The sequence below is a fragment of the Manis javanica genome, chromosome 3 (assembly GCF_040802235.1).
Source record: "Manis javanica isolate MJ-LG chromosome 3, MJ_LKY, whole genome shotgun sequence".
NCBI lineage: Eukaryota > Metazoa > Chordata > Mammalia > Pholidota > Manidae > Manis > Manis javanica.
Window position 1 is genome coordinate 130550867 of NC_133158.1, and position 21148 is coordinate 130572014.

General features: G+C 34.8%; 1 protein-coding gene across 9 annotated transcripts in view; it reads right to left on the reverse strand.

Moving 5' to 3' along the window:
• Nucleotides 1–21148, reverse strand: part of NAALADL2 (N-acetylated alpha-linked acidic dipeptidase like 2) — a 1394480-nt gene that overhangs the window by 738413 nt on the left and 634919 nt on the right. For 3 of the 9 annotated variants that reach the window (XM_073232064.1, XM_073232065.1, XM_037003285.2), the window contains exon 2: nucleotides 11366–11590. The exons of the other annotated variants lie outside the window; for them this stretch is intronic. In XM_073232064.1, the coding sequence (XP_073088165.1) occupies nucleotides 11366–11468 (103 nt within the window). In that variant the 5' untranslated portion in view covers nucleotides 11469–11590. The remainder of the gene's footprint in view (nucleotides 1–11365; nucleotides 11591–21148) is intronic. 9 annotated transcript variants of the gene reach the window in all.

The window sequence follows — 21148 nt, forward strand, 5'->3', positions numbered from 1 at the left end:
CATAACTGACACCATTGAAAGATAGTTTGTCATAATAATGAATGCAAAATTTTAAAATACACCTAGCCCTTCAATTTTCAAGTGTCAAATATTATTACTTTACCAACATGAATTTTAGCTGCTTTTCCCATTTTTTTCTTTCTTCCCATAATGCATCCTTTTTCCTCCCCTTCATATTTTTTGGCCTCCCTGGAGTCTTTCCCATTACTGTCTTTTCATTTTTCCATCCTTATTTCAATATCGGTGTCTAAGCAATTCATTGAAAAATATTAAAATAACCAAGAGTTCATTTCATACTTTCCCACACATTTAGAATGATAAATGTTAAACTATAAAGAACCAATTTTTTTTAAAATACTGACCTGAATGGTTAAACCAAAGATTATGTTTGACTTTCCCATTCCACATACAGAGTCTTCAAAATAGTAAAACTCAACTTATCCCCAACCTGCTGTTTGGGAGATCTAGGATCTGACACTCTGTAAGGACAACTGAATGAAGTGCACAGACTCCACTCAGCTATGATGACTGATGAGATTTCTCATTCCTGTCATCCTTTATAACTATAGCCTATTTATTACCCCAAATGAAATCTCTGCATTTCAGTCATATATCTTAGAAACCAAAACATTCTCATCTTCTTTTCTTTCTCCTTTTTTTTTAATCCTTTAGAGAGTTGAGGTCTTTAATCATTCCTTAAGTAATTAAAAACACTCAGGAGCCCCAAATAATGGGAATATTATGGTTTCTTCCTAAAAAGGAGCATAATAATTTAGCATAATTTGAAATGGGAACATACATTTCAAAACAAGTTGTAAATAGTAGATGGCCTTGACTAGTTTAATTGTGTTAAAGAGTAGTATTAGGGGGGAAAAAAGCATAAAGCATACATTTATGTACCACGGTGTACCTTCTACTTGTATTAATTTATTTAATCATCAGAATAATACCATGAAGTTACTATTGTTAGTTTTAGGCAGGAAAATAGATATGAGCAGGGTGGAAAGAGAATGATGCCAGTAAAGCCCACTAGAAGGGACTCAAAGAGTTAACGAGTTAAAAATAGAAATCTCAGAAGCCTGGAATATTTGAATATTTCCCAGATAAAGAAAAGTATCTCAGCATCGCCTATGTTTTTACTGTTGTCAATTAGAACATACCATTGTAAGATTTATTTTAACCTGCTCAAAGGCCCAGCTTATTCAGGAAGAATTCTATCTTAAAGCCAAAATAGCATTTTAATCAAACGGACAGTGGCTCAGCCCACCTTAGAGGCAGGGCAGACAGTCTTGATTGATATACTTCCAGACAGAAACAGATATCCTGGAAGGGAATCAAAGCAGAAAATTTCTTGTGTTAAGTTAAAAGACGAAACTTAATGTCTTATCAAAGATGAATATTCTGGGACCATTTGGCAGGTCTGCACCTGGTCCTTTGTCACCTTCCTGAAAATATTCAACTGCCTATTAAACCCCAGACCCTAAACCTTTCAATGCACACCTCTCCCTGAGGTCACCCACACTTTCTAAGTGCATAACTTTAATAAAACTCTTTCCCCAACTTTTCAGTGCGCTCCTCTCTCTGAGGTTGCCCACACTAAGTGCATAGCCTTAAACTTTCTCTCTTCAACCTTTCTCTGATGTTGCCCACACTTTCTCTCTCTTTAAGTACGTAACTTTGAATCAACTTTTATTCTGCTTCACTACTGTGTCTCTGCCATTCAATTATTTGTTGCAGCTGGGACAAAGAACTAAGGAAAATATATAGTGCTCCCCTAATATTATCATCCCTATTTTATTGATAAGAACCCTGAAGAGAAATAGTTGAAGTTACTTGCTCTAGATTACACAGGATTTGAATCCAGTTAGTGAGGTTCCAGAACCCGTGTGCTTAACCACTTGCTATAATTACAGAAAACAATCACTTGAGGGCATATTTTTAATTATCTCAAAAAAAAGAACATTAATTCCTAACAAAATTTTATAGTATGAGCTTCTCCAATAATCTCTATCCATAGTTGCCTTAGAGTTCTCTCCTTTTTTTGTCGGTGGGCGGGGATGGAGGGGTGAAGAGATGAGGAAAATAAATAAACAAACACATTCACACATATATGTTAGCCTGTACACTCTGACTTCAGTAAACTTGCCTGTGACCTCCCCAAATATACTTCACATCCATCATAGCTACTGGCTTTCTATGATCATAATTTTATTTTAATTAACTTCTAAATGTTTCTTTTCAATAGACTTTCCCTGTCTAGTTCTGTCTCCAAGAATTAGATCTTCTTCCTATTTTTATTGCCCAATGTTTTTATAACAATTCTTTGACCATGTAAATGTTTCTTGGACTACGTCTATAATTTTGACAACCCCTGAATAATGACCTCACATTTATATCAATGTTTTTTTTCAAGAATACACACACATCTTAACAGCAACCATATAACTTAAATGTGACACTTCTAAAGACACAGACTGAATGATAGAGCAAAACTTGTTTGCTAAAATGTCTTATGACAACTGTAATTAAGGCATGAATAACTTCTACAGACAAGGAATACTTGGAACCCTAAGCATCAGAAATTCAACTACTCAGTTGGAGAAACCATGTGGAGAGGCTCTGAGACCATATGGAGAAGAAGCCAAGCCTTGACATCCAAGCCAAAGTGCCACACATATGAGACGAGACAAGCCACCAGCTGGTTTCCACCTAGTGACACACATGTGGAACAAAAGAGGAGGCCAGCTAAGACCAGCCCATATTCTCGATCAAGTAATGATATGTAATAAAATGCTGCTTGTTGGCTGCCACAGAACTCATGGGCAGTTTGTTTCTCAGCAATAAATAACCAGAATACCACTACAGCTATATTTTTCCAAACAAATCTGACCACATCATTTAATAGCTTAAAATCCTATGAGGTGTTTTATTCTGTACTAATAGGACATTTCATAGTCTCCTTTCCAAGGCATACAAGATATATTTTGGTCTAAACTTCCTTTCTGATCTTTTCCTGCTTTCAAGCCTCTTCCAGGAACATATTAAACATGTTCTTCCTTTGCCTGATTTGTCCTCAGATTCAGATTCTTGATTATGATTAATTTGTCTCATTATCTTATATTTTCAGTCTCCCACAGTATCTGGAACCCTGTAGCTGCTCAATAAATGACAGACTCTAAATAGGCATGGCATCTTGAAGAGATTACAGAATTTAGGGTAAGAGAATAGTCATTTTACCAGCAATGTTCTTTATAGTAATTACTTTAGCTCATTCAGCCTTTAAAAGAGGATGTAATAACTATTCTGTGTTCTTCTAAGAGTTGATTGATAAAGTTAAATACTGTAACTAAAGGCCATTGGTAAGCTGCAAAACCCAATGTAACTGCTATTGTTTTAAGATTATATTCTATTGGGAAACAGAGCTAAGTTTGAATTTTGGATCCATAGTTAGTAGCTATGACCCCAGAGCAAATCACTTTTACTCATAAGTAAAACTAGATTTGTGTGTGTGAAAACCACATAAGATAACTCATAAATGTATCAAGTACCATTTATCAGTATTGTGTTATTAATGAAAGACTATTACTGATGAATACAAATTGGTTAATTAATTAAATTAACCACTCTTACATGTATCCCACACCCAGCTACCCCAATTTCTGGATGTTGTTGACACAGGAAAGGAAAACCAGAAATGAATTTGCACCACCAATGCTTGAACTTTCTTACCCCTGAACAGGATACAGAACCTGGAATAGAGCATGAAGCAGGAGACTGCTGGCCGTGTACCAGATGTAAAGATTGTACCCAGGGGAATGGGGTACATAGATGCAGAAGGAGGAGGCAGCAGCCTCTGCAGAGGTGCGTCTGGATAATCCATCCCAGAACTTACAAACTCGGAGACCCTCAGACACAATATAAAGTTATTTCTTCATACCATTCAAAACTGTTGTCTGAAATGTGGGCACACACAGAGTTAAACACAAAATCAGAGGGGGGATAATCGAGGGGGGTAATCTTGAGGGGAGATAATATGAAAAGATCTATGAGAAAAAATTAATACAACTCCATTCCTTCACATAATAGTTTTGAAAGGACCCGATCCAGAAAAATCCATTTAAGCTATGCCCAGAAAAATCAAGACTGACTGTAGAGACTGAAGTGCCTCAATGCATCTGCTGATGATATTTATTGCTTTTTGGCACCTACTACATATTTACCAAGCCTATGTAAAAAAAAAACAAAAAAACCTATGCTTATTTCTAGTACAAAAACAGATGGTGCTCCAGCAGGTAATAATTTAATTAAATGGCTCCTAATGCATGAACAAATTGTTCCAAAGAAAATAAAATATTTTTTATTTATTCTTTAAAAATAGGGAGGGAGAGGAAAAACTAAATCACTTTGACTCCTTAATGCAACATAATTAGGGTTTACTAAATCTCCCGTTCTGATTTACTGAACCCTAATAAAAGAAGTAAAATAGAAGAGAGTGCCCTATTCCTCTAAAATTGGAATAAAAATTAGTATAAATGCTATTGATGTTGTTATCAAATTTCATTTTTATGTCTAAGAAATAATTTCAAGCTAAAATGAAACATTTTGATAAAGTTGAAATCAGATATTCTTGGAATAGGACTAATTTTTATGATAGTCCAGTCAAGTTTCATGATACACTCTATGGACCAAATAGGATAGAAATAATAAGCTATATATCCAAAAATTCAGTTTCTAATAGTCTTCTATACTCCAGTTAAAGCCAGGAGGCCCTTTTAAAGCCCCTGTGATACATGGATTAAAGATGTCATAATAGTAGAAAACAGTAGAAAACAGTAATAATTTTGCAGCATAACATAGTAAAGGTCAGTCACTTAGGTTTAAGACAGAAATGGGTATGAATCCTCATACTGCTACTGCCATTTCCTGATTGTGTGACTTCAGAAATAAATCAGTTCTTCTAGGATTCTGTTTCCTAGCCTATACCTGCATACATACATACATACAAACACGGAATGACTGAGGCATCAATGGATAAATTTCAAGCACTTAGCACCGTTCTTAAATGAGAGTAAGCGTTCCACAAATGGCTGTCAATTATCATCTCTAAGATTTACTAACAACAGAATATGTGTACAGTATTAGAACTAAGAAAATACAAAAAAAAATATATTTAAAAATTGCTTCAAATCAATTACAATCTAAAAGAAAAGAAGGAATTTATATATATACTTAAAGCCTAATCAAAAAGTAAACTGGGATATATATAAGAATTCAGGAATGGTGAAATTAAGCAGGGTTCCAACAGGAACTAAAGTTGCACCTTGAAAAATGGATAGGACCTACAAGTGAAAAAGTCACTTACAGAAATAATGAACATGAAGTCAAACAGAAGTTGGAAATGTAAGAGGCAATGAAAGGGAAAGAAATAATAAAGATCAGACAAGAAAGAAATGAAATGGAGACTAAAAAACAATACAAAAAATCAATGAAACTCAGACCTGGTTATTTCAGAAGACAAACAAAATTGATACTCTTACCTAGACTCATTAAGAAAAAAAAAAGTGGGGGGGACTCACACAAAATCAGAAATGAAAGAAGTTACAACTAGCAAAAAGGGATTGAGCACATGTCATCTGTCACAAGGAATTAATGTTATTGTTTAAAAATGTATTGCCTTTATAGATTTGTTTCTACTTAATTGGTAAAATGCCATTGCTTTTATAGTTCTGTGTGCCATAAATATATATTAATAGCTAAAAAAAGAGATTACTAAGAAAATTATAGGCCAACAAACTGGACAACCTAGAAGAAATGGATCAATTCCTTAGAAATAAGCAATCTTCCAAGACTGAGCCAAAAAGAAATACAAAATCTGAACAGACCAATTATGAGTAACAAAATGGAATTAGTAATCAAAAACAGGACCATATAGTGTCACAGGAGAATTCTGTGATTCAGAGTTAATACTGATCACCTTTCTCAACTATTTCAAAAAACTGAAGAGGAAGGTAAGCATCCAAATTCATTCTATGAGGCCAACATCACACTGATATCAAAACCAAAGACACCAAAAAAGCAAGAAAATCACAGACCAATATCCCTGATGAACACAGATGTAAAATTCCTCAATATCAGCAAACCAAATCCAGCAATATATTAAAAAGATTATTCCCTAAGACCAAGTGGGATCTATTCAAAGGGTTCAAGGATAGTTCAATATTGGCAAATCAATGTGATATACCACATTAATAAAAGATAAAAAGATACAATCATGTTAATAGATACTGAAAAACACTTGACAAAATTCAACATACATTCATGATAAAAACTCTAACAAAGTCGGTGTAGAGGGAACATATCCCAGCAGAATAAGGTCCATATGTGACAAATCCACAGACAGTTAACATTATACTTCTTTGTGAAAAGTTGGAAAGTTTTACTCTAAGATTAGGAACAAGACAAGGTTGCCCACTCTCACCATGTTTATTTCAACACAGTCCGGAAGTCCTAACAACAGAAATTTGACAATAAAAAGAAATAAGACATTCAATTTGATAAGGAAGAAGTAAAATTGTCACTATTTGTAGATGGCATGATACAATATATAGAAAGCCCTAAAGATTCCAACAAAAAAAATTTAGAATAAATTAATTCAGTAAAGTTGCAGGATACAAAATCAGTATGCAGAAATATGTTGTACTTTTATATACAAATAACAAACTAGCAGAAAGAGAAATTAAGAAAACAATACTATTTACAATTACATCCAAAATAATAAAATACATAGGAATAAATCTAACCAAGGAGGTAAAAGACCTATACTCTGAAAATTATAAAACACTGATGAATTAAATTGAAGATAACACAGATAAATGGAAAAGTATTTCATGCTCACGGGATAGGAAGAACATTGTTAAAATGGCCATACTACCCAAAGCAATCTACACATACAAGGCAATCCCTATCAAAATACCAATGGGATTTTTCATAGAACTAGAGCAAATAATCCTAAAATTTGAATGGAACCTCAAAAGACCCCAAATAGGCAAAGCAATCTTGAGAAAGAAGAATACAGCTGCAGGTACCATGCATTCTGATTTAAAATTATATTATAAAACTAACATAATCAAAACAGTATGATAACTGCAACAAAAACAACACATAGATCAATGAAACAGAATGAGCCCAGAAATAAACCTGCATTTATATGACCAATTAATATATGAGAAAGGAGACAAATATATGCAATGTAGAAAAGACAGTCTCTTCAATAAACGGTGTAGAAAACTGGGCAGCTACATGAAAAGAATGAACTGGGTCCTGTCTTAAGCCATTCACAAAAGTATACTCAAAATGGATTAAAAACCTAAATATAAGACGTGAAACCATAAAACTCCTAGAAGACAACATAGGCCCTAAATTCTTGAACATCAGCATTAGTAATTTTTTTTTTCCTGATATGTCTCTCTAGTCAAAGGAAGCAAAAGCAAAAATAAATGGGACAACATCAACTAAAAACTTTCTTCCCAGGAAAGGAAACCATAAACAAAATGAAAAGGCAACCCCTAATAAATGGGAGAAGATATTTGCAAATGATATGTCAAAGAAGGGGCTAATAACCAAAATACACAAAGAGGTCAGGCAATTCAACACCAAAAAGAAATCTGATTTAAAAATAGGCAGCTGACCTGAATAGACATTTTTCTGAAGATTACATACAGATAGCCAAAGGTCCATGAAAAGATGCTCAACATCAGTAATCATCAGGAAATTGCAATGCAAACTACAATGAGATATCACCTCACACTGATCAGATGGATATTATCAAAACAAGCAAGAAATAAGTGTTGGAAAAGCGGTAGAGAAAAAGGAACCCTCATGCACTGTTGGTGGAAATACAAATTGGTGCAGTCAGTATGTAATCAGTATGGGAATTTCTTAAAAAACTAAAAATAGGAATACCATACAACTCAGTAATTCTACTTTTGGGAATTTACCTGAAGAAAACAAAATCATTATTTCAAAAAGATACACACACCCCTATGTTTGCCACAGCATTATTTACAATATGGAAAAAATCTCAGTGTTCATGGACAGATAAATGAATAAAGAACAATGAATAAAGAATAATGGAATATTACTGATCCACAAAAATAATGAAAATTTGCCATTTGCAACAACATGGATGGACCTAGGGGGTTATTCTAGTTGAAATAAGTCAGAGAAAGATAAATACCATGATTTCACTTACATGTGAATCTAAAAACAAAGAAAATGAACAAACAAATTGGATATATAGATTCACACACAAAGAACAGACTGGTGGTTGCCTTAGGGGAAGGGGGATGAAGGGATGGGTGAAGTAAAGCTGTTCAAGACGTACAAACTTCCATCTAGAAAATAAAGTAGTCACAAAGATGAAAGTACAGCATAGGGAATTTAGTCAAAAATATTATAATGTTATTGAATGTTGACAGATGGTAAGTACACTTACTGAGGTGAGCATTTAGTCAGCATATAATTTTCTAATCACTATGTTGTACACCTGAAACCATTATAATACTGTATATCAATAATATTTTTAAAAAGTAAATGAAAAAAAATTTAGCAGAGTTGGATGCAAAGGAGAGATTTCATAGGCATTGGACCAAGTGAAGTCTGCATCAAAAACATAAACAGAATTACCAAGGGTTTGAATCCCATTTTAATTTGTACTTGCTACCATAGTAAGCAGTAACATACATGTTTCAATATGTCAAATGAACTCATGAAGAAAACACACACTCTTCTTTCAAATAACCATAACACTTTAGATTTCAATGTTTTGCCTATAAAAACCATAATACCAGGCAGCTTTAATTGTGCCTGAATAAGCTTATACTGATATATATATATGTAAATGCTGCTAATTTAAGGAGAGCAGACATCTGTCTTAAGAAGACACATATTCTAGCTGTCTTATTGATACAGTAGACCTTGCCAACTTGGAAAATTAAGGTTAAAATTAAGGTGATAATAAAAACCTGGAAACTAGCTTGATAGCATAGTTTCCAGTTTAATAATTTAAGACCTTTAAAGAAAAATCAGGGTTAGATTAACTGTAATACCCACAGAAATAACTTAGTAGTTATATGAAAAGAATTTGTAATGCTTCTGGGATATCTGAAATAGTGTCTTTAGAGTATAACAATTCTTATATTTGCTAAAATTAAATGTTAAAGGCAGCAAGCTAAAATAAAATATCAAGGGTATTCTACAGTTTAAGTAAATAATAATAGTTAAAAGTTGACTCTTTATATCTGCTGCTCCTTCAGGGATCCCTCCTCTCAAGTCTCAGGAAGAAACTTGCATATTCATCTTACTTTGTTCCAGAGGATATACATATAAAGAGCCACTTTCCCTAGGCTGTCCCTGTTCCAAAGGTTCAAAATCATTCTTTGTTTGACTTAGGTTGTTAACTTAAACATCTCACCTCTCACTTTAGTCCCAGACATTTAATTTAATCCAGATACTTTCATTCAAAAGCACTTTAGAAAACTTACACATAGTTAAGGCCCAGTATATTTTTTCCTCAACATTTCTCTCTCTCAAAAATTTATTGCAAAAACACCAGCAACTAAAGAAAGGAAAATAAATTGTATTTCATCAAAAGCACATTTGAACTTGAAAGGACACCATCAAGAAGACAACCCACAGAATGGGAGGAAACACTGTCAAATCCAAACTGAAAAGGGACTTTACTTACCATATATAAAGAACACTTACAAATCAATAATAAAAAGACAACCGAATTTTTTAAATGGACAATGAAGCAAAGTAGACATTTCTTGAAAGCAGATATACAAATGGCTAATAAGCATAAGAAAAGATGCTGAATGTTATTAATCATTAAGGAAATGCACTTCAAAATCACAATGAGAGATCACACCACACTCCAAGTAGCTATAATCAAAAAACCAGATAATAAATGTCAATAAGGATGTGGAGAAATTGGAACTCTCATACATTGCTAGAGGAAATGAAAAATAGTGCCGCTGCTTTGGAAAACAGTTTGGCATTTCCTCAAAAGGTTAAACATTCAGTTACTATATGATCTAGAAATTCACTTTTGGGTATGTATGCAAGAGAAATAAAAACATATCTACATAAAGATTTGTATACAAATGTTTCAGAGTATCATATTCATAACCACAAAGAGGAAATAATCCAAATATCCATCAAATGACAGAAGGATAAATAAAATGCAATATATAGCCATATACAATGGAATACTATTCAGCAATGAAATGAATTAAATACTGACACATACTATAACATGGATGAATCTTGAAATAAATCATTCACAAAAGACCACATATTATATGATTCTTACAGAAAAGATCCAGAAAAGGCAAGTCTAAAGACACAGAAAGCAGACTATTAGTGGCATAGGTTTGAGACATGGGAACTAGAGGAAAGAAGGAGTAATCGTGTGACTGCTACTGAATGAGAACTTTATTTCTGAAGTGAAGAAAATATTCTAAACTTGATTTGACTATGGTGATTGTTATACACCCCTGAATATATTAAAGACAATTAATTTGTATACTTCATATGGGTAAATTTTATTATATGTGATTTTTATCTCAATAAAACTTTTAAAGTTTACTGCAAATGCCTATTATTATTGATTCACCTTTTATTACAAATTCCTTTCTTAAACCCCAGCCAAAATTCCTTGAATTTTACTATTGTCCCAGTAAGAGTGCTGGTAGTCTCTGTTGGCTGGGCGCAAAAAGTTGCCAGAAAGGCAGACAGAAGTAAACCTATATATTCTACACTTACACCAGGGAAACTTTTGGGTAGGGAAATATTTTGCTTCCAGGATCTATTGTCCATTGGTAAGGTTAATGATCCCTCACTTTCCTATCCATAGTCTCACATTTGCTCATAAAAAACATGCACACCCATCCTTGATTTTTTGTTTTAGAAAAGTAAAGTTTTTTCTTATAGGCAGGATGTTAGACTCAAAACCATTTAAAAAAAAGGGCAGCTGATGCCTACTCCCAGACGTCCTCTGCTTCTGGCACCTGGAGAAATACCCTTCATCTCAGTGGGCATTCTCTTTCCAGACCCCTACTTGAGCAGCCCCACCAGTCACCTAGAGTAATAGTTGCTGACGCCCTCCATCCCAGAGCCAGCCGCTTCCCTCCCGGGCTGTTCGCATGGGGAGGACCAAGTTCCTGGGGGTAGAAGTTGGATTTGGTTTGGTTTTCGTTCTGGCCTCTTTGTTTTCCTAAAGTGCAAGTCGAATCCGGTCACCTCCCCACACGGGTCCCAAATGACCTGGGTCCCTCCCACTGCCTCAGGAAGACCTTCACTGTACCTGAGCTTCTGACTTCTGCCACTGCAGCGGCCTTGGCGACACCAGGGGCAGGGGGAGGGGGTGGGAGCCCGTTTGCATCTCCCCTTTCCTGGGAAGACTCCATTCAGCCACGTTCTTCTGTTGGCAGATCTGCTTCCAGATTGATTTTTGAGAACCATCCCTTTCACCTTCCAAAGTTTTGTTTATTTCGTCTTGTTTGGATTTTCTGACACTTCAAATGCTGCCCTGAAAATAATGTATTTTTGAGTTTGTGTTCTGAAAACCTCTGTGCTGCTGGATTTTAGGGGTGGTGGTGGTAAATACTGGGTCCTCCAGCACTGAGGTGTTTAAGATTTGCAACTAGCAATGCAACTTTTTCTAAATATGAGGATATTTACCTTTATTAAGAAATTATACTGAACCATGGTGTCCTTGATCATTTTGTGTTCCCATGTTACTTTTGGTTCTACTCTGATTCTGTGTGGTGGTAAAGATCATTACAAACAAAAACTGTAATTTTGTTATCTTTGATTCAAGGGGATTTCTTTACTTAAAAAAATAAAAGACTAAAAATGTAAAAAAAAAAAAAAAAGGCTGCTGACTCTATTAGTAAATATTCTTGTGCCAGAGAAGTAGATTGTTGCTGAAATTTATAACGGTATCACTAAATAAATAGCATTGTCCCTATCTATATGCTTACTAATGGTATTAGAATGGTAAATATGAAAAAGCTCAAATTCATTACATTTTTACAATTTTTAAAAATGCCTTGTTGACCCTTTTAGGAATAGGCTAAAAGTCAGAAACATTCCTATCTGCAATTTTCTTTGAATTCCCATATAAACTTTAAAGTACAACTCAAATGCTGGCTAGTAAGAATGTAAAAATGCTGGGTGCTGCAGATGTTTCATCTAATTCCATTGCATACATTGTTTTTGTTTTCCTTTCTGCTTTGCTTTCCCTTTCAGACACCAGAACATTAAACAAAACCACACTAAAGGTCACTTTCATGTAGAAACAGCCAAATTTCAAGTGTTCTCCAATTGTTTTACACATTTTTACACTTTTAAAACTTAAACTGTTATAAACTGTGAAAATTAATGCTCTTTTTTAAATTTTGTAAAGCAGTTTAAAGAGTTTGGGGTAGACTTACCACTAGAAAAAGAAACTAAACAAAACACTGAAGAAGAGATCTTAAAAAATCCACTTAACCTCACTGTACATATGCCATTTGAGAACATTTTTCTTCTTCTGAACATAGCTTAATGAACCTTTAGTTTACCTTTCATTCAGTATTCACTGAGGGTCGTTAAAGACAAAGTCTTAAGTCAATACCCTTAATTAGAGTCATCATATGTTATTATGTACTGTTTTATAATACCATATGCCAATTACCATGGGACTTTAATAGATACTGACTAATTACACATCTGCACACATATCACTTGCACTGTAGACCTACATTTGAACTATATCTTTGAAAATAAAGAATATTTTGAGGTTTTTGCATTTGAGACATGGACTAAATGCTTTATAGTTTTCAAAACTAAATATTTGATTAAGTCTAACTGTGTCAATTGTTTTTTAGTTATGTCTAAATATTAGATTACATCCCAACATAAACTTTTAGAACCTCTAAAATAAAGGCTTATCATTGCATTTAGATACAAAACACATTAAGAGTTCAGTGTAATTTATTTTAAAATTTGATGTTCACAAAGATGAGATAAACAAGCCAGGATGTATCTGGTATTTATTCATGAAATACTACAGAATGTTAGCCACTCATCCAGTTCCCTGTCCTACTTGGCAATCACCCACATTCATCCTGTGCTGTCCCCTCAGTATTTCTCTCAGTACTTAACACTTCATCTAGCCATAATTAGTCTATACTGCATATTGTTATCAGTTATCTTTTAAATTCAGCAAATTTGGTTTTGTGTCTGTCCTTCTTAAGAACTTTCTTTAGATACCCATTCTCTAGAATAAAGTAAAAAAATCTCTTTAGCATGAAATATAAGATTTGGCATAAGCAAGTCCCAACCTACCTTTCAAGTTTCATTTAACTTTTTGTTATGACATTGTTGGTTTGTAAATTGGTCCCTGTACATGGAAGGCAAGGAGAGAAGGAAGAAAGCCAATCCACTCCAGGTTGGTAGATGGCAGGTGCAATAAGCAAGGGAAGGTGTGTAGGAGGCTTGTCTTAGTTGGCTGAAAAATGAATAGATTTTCACACCTAACCACCAAAATCTTAAAGTTTGCAAAGAGACCTTAACTGGGTTCAATCATGGCATGCCATCCAGATGGTCTCAAAAACATGGCTCTCTCAAGTCTGTGCCATTGAAAATTGTTCCCAATGTGGGAACAATGGGCAGAAAGTACATTCCAAGGATAGGGGAAACAGTGAGAAACTTCCAATAGCCCAGCTTCAGCTTTCAGAGCAACCAACGGTCACATACTTTAATGACTTCTTCCAACAGTCATGTTATATACACATAATAAACCCCTGTGCACCCAGTACTTAGCTAACAAATCTACCTTATTTTACCTGTTCTGAGATGTTTCCTTTATTTCCCCCACATTTTCATATCTGAATTCATAGTGAGTCTTTACAGTCAGGAAAATGCCAGCATCAAAAGTTGCACAATGGGTATTACTGGCTTGGAAGAAAGTCCCAGAGACAATAATGCAACATTCTTTTAATGAACATTGCACTACCACTTCTAGTAGCACAGAGGGCAATGCTGCATGGAGTAAAACACATTGATAACTCTGAGGCAAAGAGATTTAATGAGTCATCCACTGAATATAAAATGTTTTAGGAACAATTTTGTTTATATTTTCTTTCTTATGTATAAGAAATAATATATAATAAAAAATTCCTTATGTAAAAAAGGCTAAAGGAGTTCTTTCAATAAGCCAATGTATTTAGTTCATAAAAGTATTTTCAATAATAAACATTGAGATTATTGAGTGAAAAGAGGAAACAGATAACAGCATTACCAAGAATGTCAGATTTCCCTAATTGTAATGGATGATCATGGGTGGACAGGTACTGAACTCTGACTTTGGAAATGTCTGTGTTAAATAAAAATACTTTACCTAAAACACCTTGCATATTACTAGATATGCTTTTGCATTTGAATAGCTTTGGTTAGCATTATGTTAGATTGCTATACCTTTGAGAGATGTGAGTCAAAATTTAAACATAATTTAGCATTTATCCTCAAAAAAACTAGTCACATCCACATATTTCATCTTTTCATTATGTTTTCTAGAAATATGCTACCAGGCACTCTCCTAAACACAGGAGATAAAGCAATGAAAAGAAAAGCAAAAATCCCTGCCAGTATGCAACTTATTTTTGGCAGGGTAAGAAAAACAATAAACACAACATTTAAATATACACAGTATGTGAGATGGCACTTAAATAGGGAAAAAACCCTGAATAGAGATAGGAAGTAAGGAATGTAGACAGAGGGGCACTTGCAGTTCTAAATAGATGGTCAAAGAAGTATTAACTGAGGTTTTCTTTTCACAACTATCATGCCATTCCAATCACTGTCTTAGATAAGAAAGATGCCTACTAATGAGTAGTCACTGGCATGGTAACCACAGGTTTCCATTCAATTCTCCTCTTGAGGAGTAGTGAATATAAACACTGAAATTCAGCTACAGTCAAGCAGGCCACCTAGGATTCATTTGAAATAAAAACCACAGAATGGACTTGAAATAGATCCTTCACAGTGCTTTAGAGTAAATAAAAACATAATTCATGCCACTAACAAAGTTAAAAATATAGTACTGGAACATTTTCATTTCAATTCAGACTAGTAATTAGATTAGTACACTGAGCCTAGGAAGAGGTCTCCAGTCAGATGCTCCAAGTAACCGTAGTACCTTCTCTGTCTATTTAAGCCACTGAATTACACTCTTTGACTACCTTTGACATGACTTAGGGTGATGATTCAGAAGAGTAATAGAGAGCTGCTCTGTATTCCCATGACCAATTGCAAAGTTGTAAGATCTCCCTCTTGCAGTCAAACTTCATTGCTACAGAACCAAACAAGCCTTTTTCAAGGCAATTCTAAAAACAAACCTGATAAACTTTGTTTAAACTTTTCAAAATAAAACAAACAAAACTAATTTTAGCTTTAGGAAAAAAAATACTGACCAAATAGTGTCTCCATTAATAACTGAGGACTGAATGTAATCATGCTATTTAATTTACAAATTTGACCTCCAATGTCCTTTAATTAAAAAAAAATAACTGAGTGCCAATAAGGGTGTGAAGAGGCCCAGTCTCAGAACACTGTTGATTAGGAGTATGAGTGAGCACAACACTTTTAGAAAACAATCTAAGAAATGTATCAAAGATCTTAAAATGCCTACGTCTATAGTGCACTTCTTACAATTTAGCCCAAGGGAACAATACAAGCATAAAAATTTTCATTGCATTTATAAACAAGTAGCATGACTTCTGTTTTGCTTCTTTGAAACTCTATTCTCCTTTATGATTTTTAATGACTTAACCTGTACTATAATTATAATCAGTTGCAAGAAAGGTAATTGGAAACCTTTTAATGATACCTGCTAATAATGAATATTCTAATAGTGGTCTGTCCAAGATGGATAGACCATCCTTCTTTTCAAGTTGGAGAGCTAACTCTGACAATAATATGGAATCGAAAGAAGGAATAGAATTCTTACCAAAGATCTTTAGCATGACCATTTTTGTTTTAGCCATGCCTAGATAATTTTATATGGCCTTAGATGTTGATATCTAATTATTTGCTGTCTAATAAACTTAACAATAAAAATAATAGCTACCACTTATTGAGCATTTCCATAATGCTTTTAGTCTCATTAAAACCCTTTGAAGTTTGTTGCTTAATGATCCTTATTTTCAATGAGGAAACCATGATTTTAAAAGGTTAGGTCACATGCTGATGGCCATAGTGACTAAACGGCAGTATAAGCATGCAAATCCAGGACACATGGTTCCCATCCCTAACCACAGTGCTACACTGTAACCTTGTTGTAAGGCTCTAGGGCTCTTTCAGTACTCTTGAAGGGCAGTTGAAGTAAATTCTCCATGGCAAACTCTCAAGCCTATTTTGATGTGGATTTTGTACTGTGACCATATTTTTTGAATCATAAAACATGCCTACATGGTCTGACAAGTTCAAGTATTCTCATAGGGACAAAAATATAGACTATATGAAATGAAATAGCATTGGAAAAGATAGACTATACAACTGCTACACTAAATAGTTGACAGCATAGTGACTGAAAAGAAAAATATCAGAAAGTTATTGCTGAAACACTAAGTGAGGATCAAACTCAAAAAATTACCTGGGACCAGAATAAATAGCTATTTCATTTGTTTTATATGTTTGCATTGCTCAAACTTTTTCTATCCTTTTCTATATCACTCTTTTGTTCCTGTTTCCCTTGTTTTTCTCTCAACTGTTTCATAAATTTCATTTCCTTCAAATACATTCCCTAACCAATGTTGCTATCAGGCATTGGTGGCTTTGTCCTGATGACATTCTGCAGTCAACTGATACAACCAATTAATTAGTACATGTGCATGCACACACACCACAACTGACAAGCCTGCAAGACAGGAGATATAATTTACATATTTTAATCATTTTATACCAGAGCATTATAAATGTGTTAATTTCCCCTAGAGGTATATAAGTGTAATGCTTGTGAATATGTACAAATATGCAATAATATGTGCATGCATATATATTAAATGCAAATATAAAAAATGGATTTTATATGACAAACTATACACACAGATGATATGAGAAAAAATTACTTCCTTATTAATTGATAACAGACAGACACAGATAGAGACAACATAGTAAAGTAGCCTCTGAAAACTAATAAGATCATGTTTCTAAAAATAAATGTAAAGGAACTCATTATACATAATGGTATGTGTTTATAAGACCTTAACCTAATTCTGAGAATTAAAAATAGAGCTTAAAACATTATGTACACTAAAACAAGTCAGACTCTCTTTGTGGCATTAGTCTGTGGTATCGATTGAGAACTTCAGGAGGCACTTGTACTTACTTAGGACATGAGAGATTGTTTATCTGTCTCTGCAATGCACAGAATGACACCCCAGGGACCCAGGAGGCATCTCCTTCCTAGTACTTTTGTGATACCAGAAGAAGCCAGCCAAGCCCTCAGCACAGACACATTTCAGATTTTAGACACATCTTTGACCCACTAATAGAGTATCTTCTTTGATGCCCTTCGTTTAATGACACTGACATGGTATAGCTTCTTAAACAAAGTCTAGAGCAATGGTTCAGCAAAAATCATGAACTCTTAACAGTGAAGCAGAGCTATCTCAAGAAGTGTCCAGTCATATGCATAATACAGTATACTATTAGCATAAACACTATTTTTATACTCACTTGGAAAATGAGTATAAGTGCTGTTTAGATAAACATATATTTACTTTAAACCAACAGTAAATTCATGTAGTAGCTTATCATTATGTATTTTCTTAATCAACAAGTACTAAAAGACCAACTATAATAATATGGGTCTATAACAAAATGGTTATATTAAAATATACCTTCATATTGAAATGTTCGAGATTCACTGTACTATAACATAATTTTCTTTAGGGAATAGGGACTTATGTTATACACCTTAAGCAAAATGAATGTACTACATTTTAATAATTATAATAGGATTATTAATTTGAAAAAGCCAGCCACTTTACCTCATCAATGAACTGGAGCAACACTAGAAGATTAGGAAGACTTATCAGTTCAAGACACTTTAAGACAAGTCCAGTGGTTATAAAATTAATTTTTAATGATTTCTACACCATCTGGGAGATTCTCATTATGTATAATAAAAGCTAACCTAATACTGTTTTAAAATTCCCCATTTCACCTAATCATCAGAGGTCTAAAATTTTTATGTTCAAGTTCTAATAAAAATTTATACATTTGGGCAGAATTATATATAAAATGTCTAAGATAATATTTTGAAATTTACTGATTTAAGACTTTTCTTAACATAGCTTTTGGATGGTTCCTCTTCCCCTCCAAATAATTAAAACATACGTGGCATATGGCAAATCTAGCCAACAAAAATTTGCTGGCAGTTTTCTTAATGGTTGATATATTTTAGAAGGACCATGCTTGCAGTAGAGTTTTGCATACTTTTCTAAAGGCATTATGATTACACATTTCCTCTTTCCACTGGATGGTTATTCACTTTGCTGAACTATAACCAGGCGAATGTTTATAAACCAAGGAATCATAAATCTCCAGGACTATTCTCTTCATAAGTTTTCATTTTCAGTTCAAGTACTAGAGTTAGTCCTCTTTGATACTACATTTTTCACCTCATTGCCAAGAAGGCTTAATAGCAAGAAGTGGATTAAACTTTGAGTCTGCCTTCAGTCACAGAGAATCCCTAAAAACCCTCCTTGCAAGTTTAGCAGAGGCAACACTGGCAGAAAGAACCCCCTGGTCTCTCAAAACCTTCGCAAATGTCTTTATTATAAAATGTCCTTCCACTACCTAAACTATTTTATTTCTATTTCTCTTATGTTTTTGAATACTACTCATTGACGAGTAAGTTCTAAATTTCTTTCACTATGATACCACTCTTTCATTCTCTCACCTTTTATGCATTTCAAATAGTACCCATCCAATACTTTTTTTCAATGACCTATTGCTTCGAGGACTTAAGAGTGCAAGTATGCATTCTACAAGGTGAGGAAAACATCAGCACATTTCTACTAGGATCCTTCCTTTTCCACCCAAAATATCAGTTAACAACTTCCTTTTAGCAGACTAAGGATTTAGTGTTGAATGTTGTTCAGGTTATCAGAGTTTAAAAACCAAAGGGAAAGTTACCGGATGGGCCTCGATATGAACAGAGATTTATAGGATCCTAGCAAAACTGCTTTTGATTCTTTGATTTTTTTGTTAAATGGCATCATAGGTTTCAGTAAGACTTTAGGTTCTGCTGTGGGTCAAGATGAGATTGCCTACAAGTGTGTTTAGGAGATCTTGGAGATCTCTCACTTGGTCGTGGAGGACTGCATAAGGTACTGAAAACTCTGAATCTTTACCAGGGGTATGCATTAAGAATAAACTAGAGTGGACACACTTTCTAAACCCAAAGGTCTGTTTTCCAAACACACATTTATTAACAAATTCCAGGAAGAGTGTATAAACTATTTCAGGAATAATTCTGCCTCACCAAAATCCAATCAGGGTAAAGAGGGCAATATTATGTCAGCCTGTAATTCTAGCCATCAGTTTCAGGGTGTGGATTTCCTCCTCACCACCAAGCAATTCTTGGGACACTCCACTACTTAGAATTCCAGCTGGAATTCATGCAAGTTCTGACACTATCTAGCTGGAGATAGTGTCAGATCCCACAGAGGAAGGGTTCAGTCCTACAAGGTGTCACTCCCTCCACTTCACACTCCAATTCCAAATCCAGATTGTTATCCGTGCTTCTGACAGACTAGCTACTGAATGCAGGTTCCAGCAAACCCCTCCTTGGGCTCAATTAATTGCTAGAGTGGCTCACAAAACTTAGAGAAACATTTCACTTACTGGATCACCACTTTATTGTAAAAGGATATACCTCAGGAACAGTCAGATGGGAGAGACACACAGGGCAGGGCACAGAGAAAGGAGTCAGGGAGGGTTTCCATTCCCTCTCCAGAATGGAAGTTCTCCCTGACTCTCTGCACTCTCCCCACATCCCTACATATTCACCTTTGGAAGCTTTTCAAACCTCATTCTTAGGGAATTTTTATCAAGGCTTCATTACATTGGCATGATTGATTAAGTCATTGCCCATGGGTGGTTGAATTCACCAGCCCCCACCTCTAGGTGTGGTTTAAAAGTCACTTCATTTAACAAACAAAATACACTTTTATTGCTTAGGAAATTCCAAGAGTTTTAGGATCTCTGTGTCAGGAACAGCAGATGAAAACCAAATACATATTTCTTATTATACATCACAACATGGCACAGCCCCAGTTGGCTCTTTTTCCAAGTTACAGGCACTTTTAGCTATTCCTGCTGCTCAAAAAACAGGCACTGAGCATTGACTTGTATGACAGACAGACTGTCCCTGTCCCTATAGAATTTTTATTTTAGTACAAGATTTAGATAAGTAACTATACACAGCACAACGTGATAGCAATACGGCAGTACAGGGAGGCATGAGAGCAGTCAGGAGAGCAGCCTAGCCCAAGTTTACAGGGTCAGAAGAGACCCCTCCAGAGGAGGTGCCAACCAGACAAACTGCTTCTGCCCTCATGGCGGCGACATGCTATTCTCTGTGGAAACCGACCTCCTGTCTTTTCCTATAATGCGGATATCCTCTAGCCTATCCTGCTTTACACTCAGTCCTGGACTGCTGGTTGGATGGCCATCCTGTTTCAGCCATTACAGTGTGGCAACATTTCAGAATTTCCACTTGTTGCCTGGAAAGCAGTGTATATATAGTATCTCGAGGGGCTAGCCACGGTCGAATCTCAAGCACATTGTTATACTATTCTCTGTTGTATATGCCTTTTGACTTTTGTGATTCATCTATTGCTCTATTGCTCTGATATGTGGAAACTTAGATAATTCAAATTCAGCTTTCAATTCACTCTATATTACTGATAAAAGGAGTAATTTTTTTTCCCTGGTTCAGGGAGCATGCTTTGTAACAATGCCATTTCCTGAATGTGCCTTTGAAGCACGTAGCAACTTCTGACTCTCTGTCTGTTAGTCTCTATGACCTTTG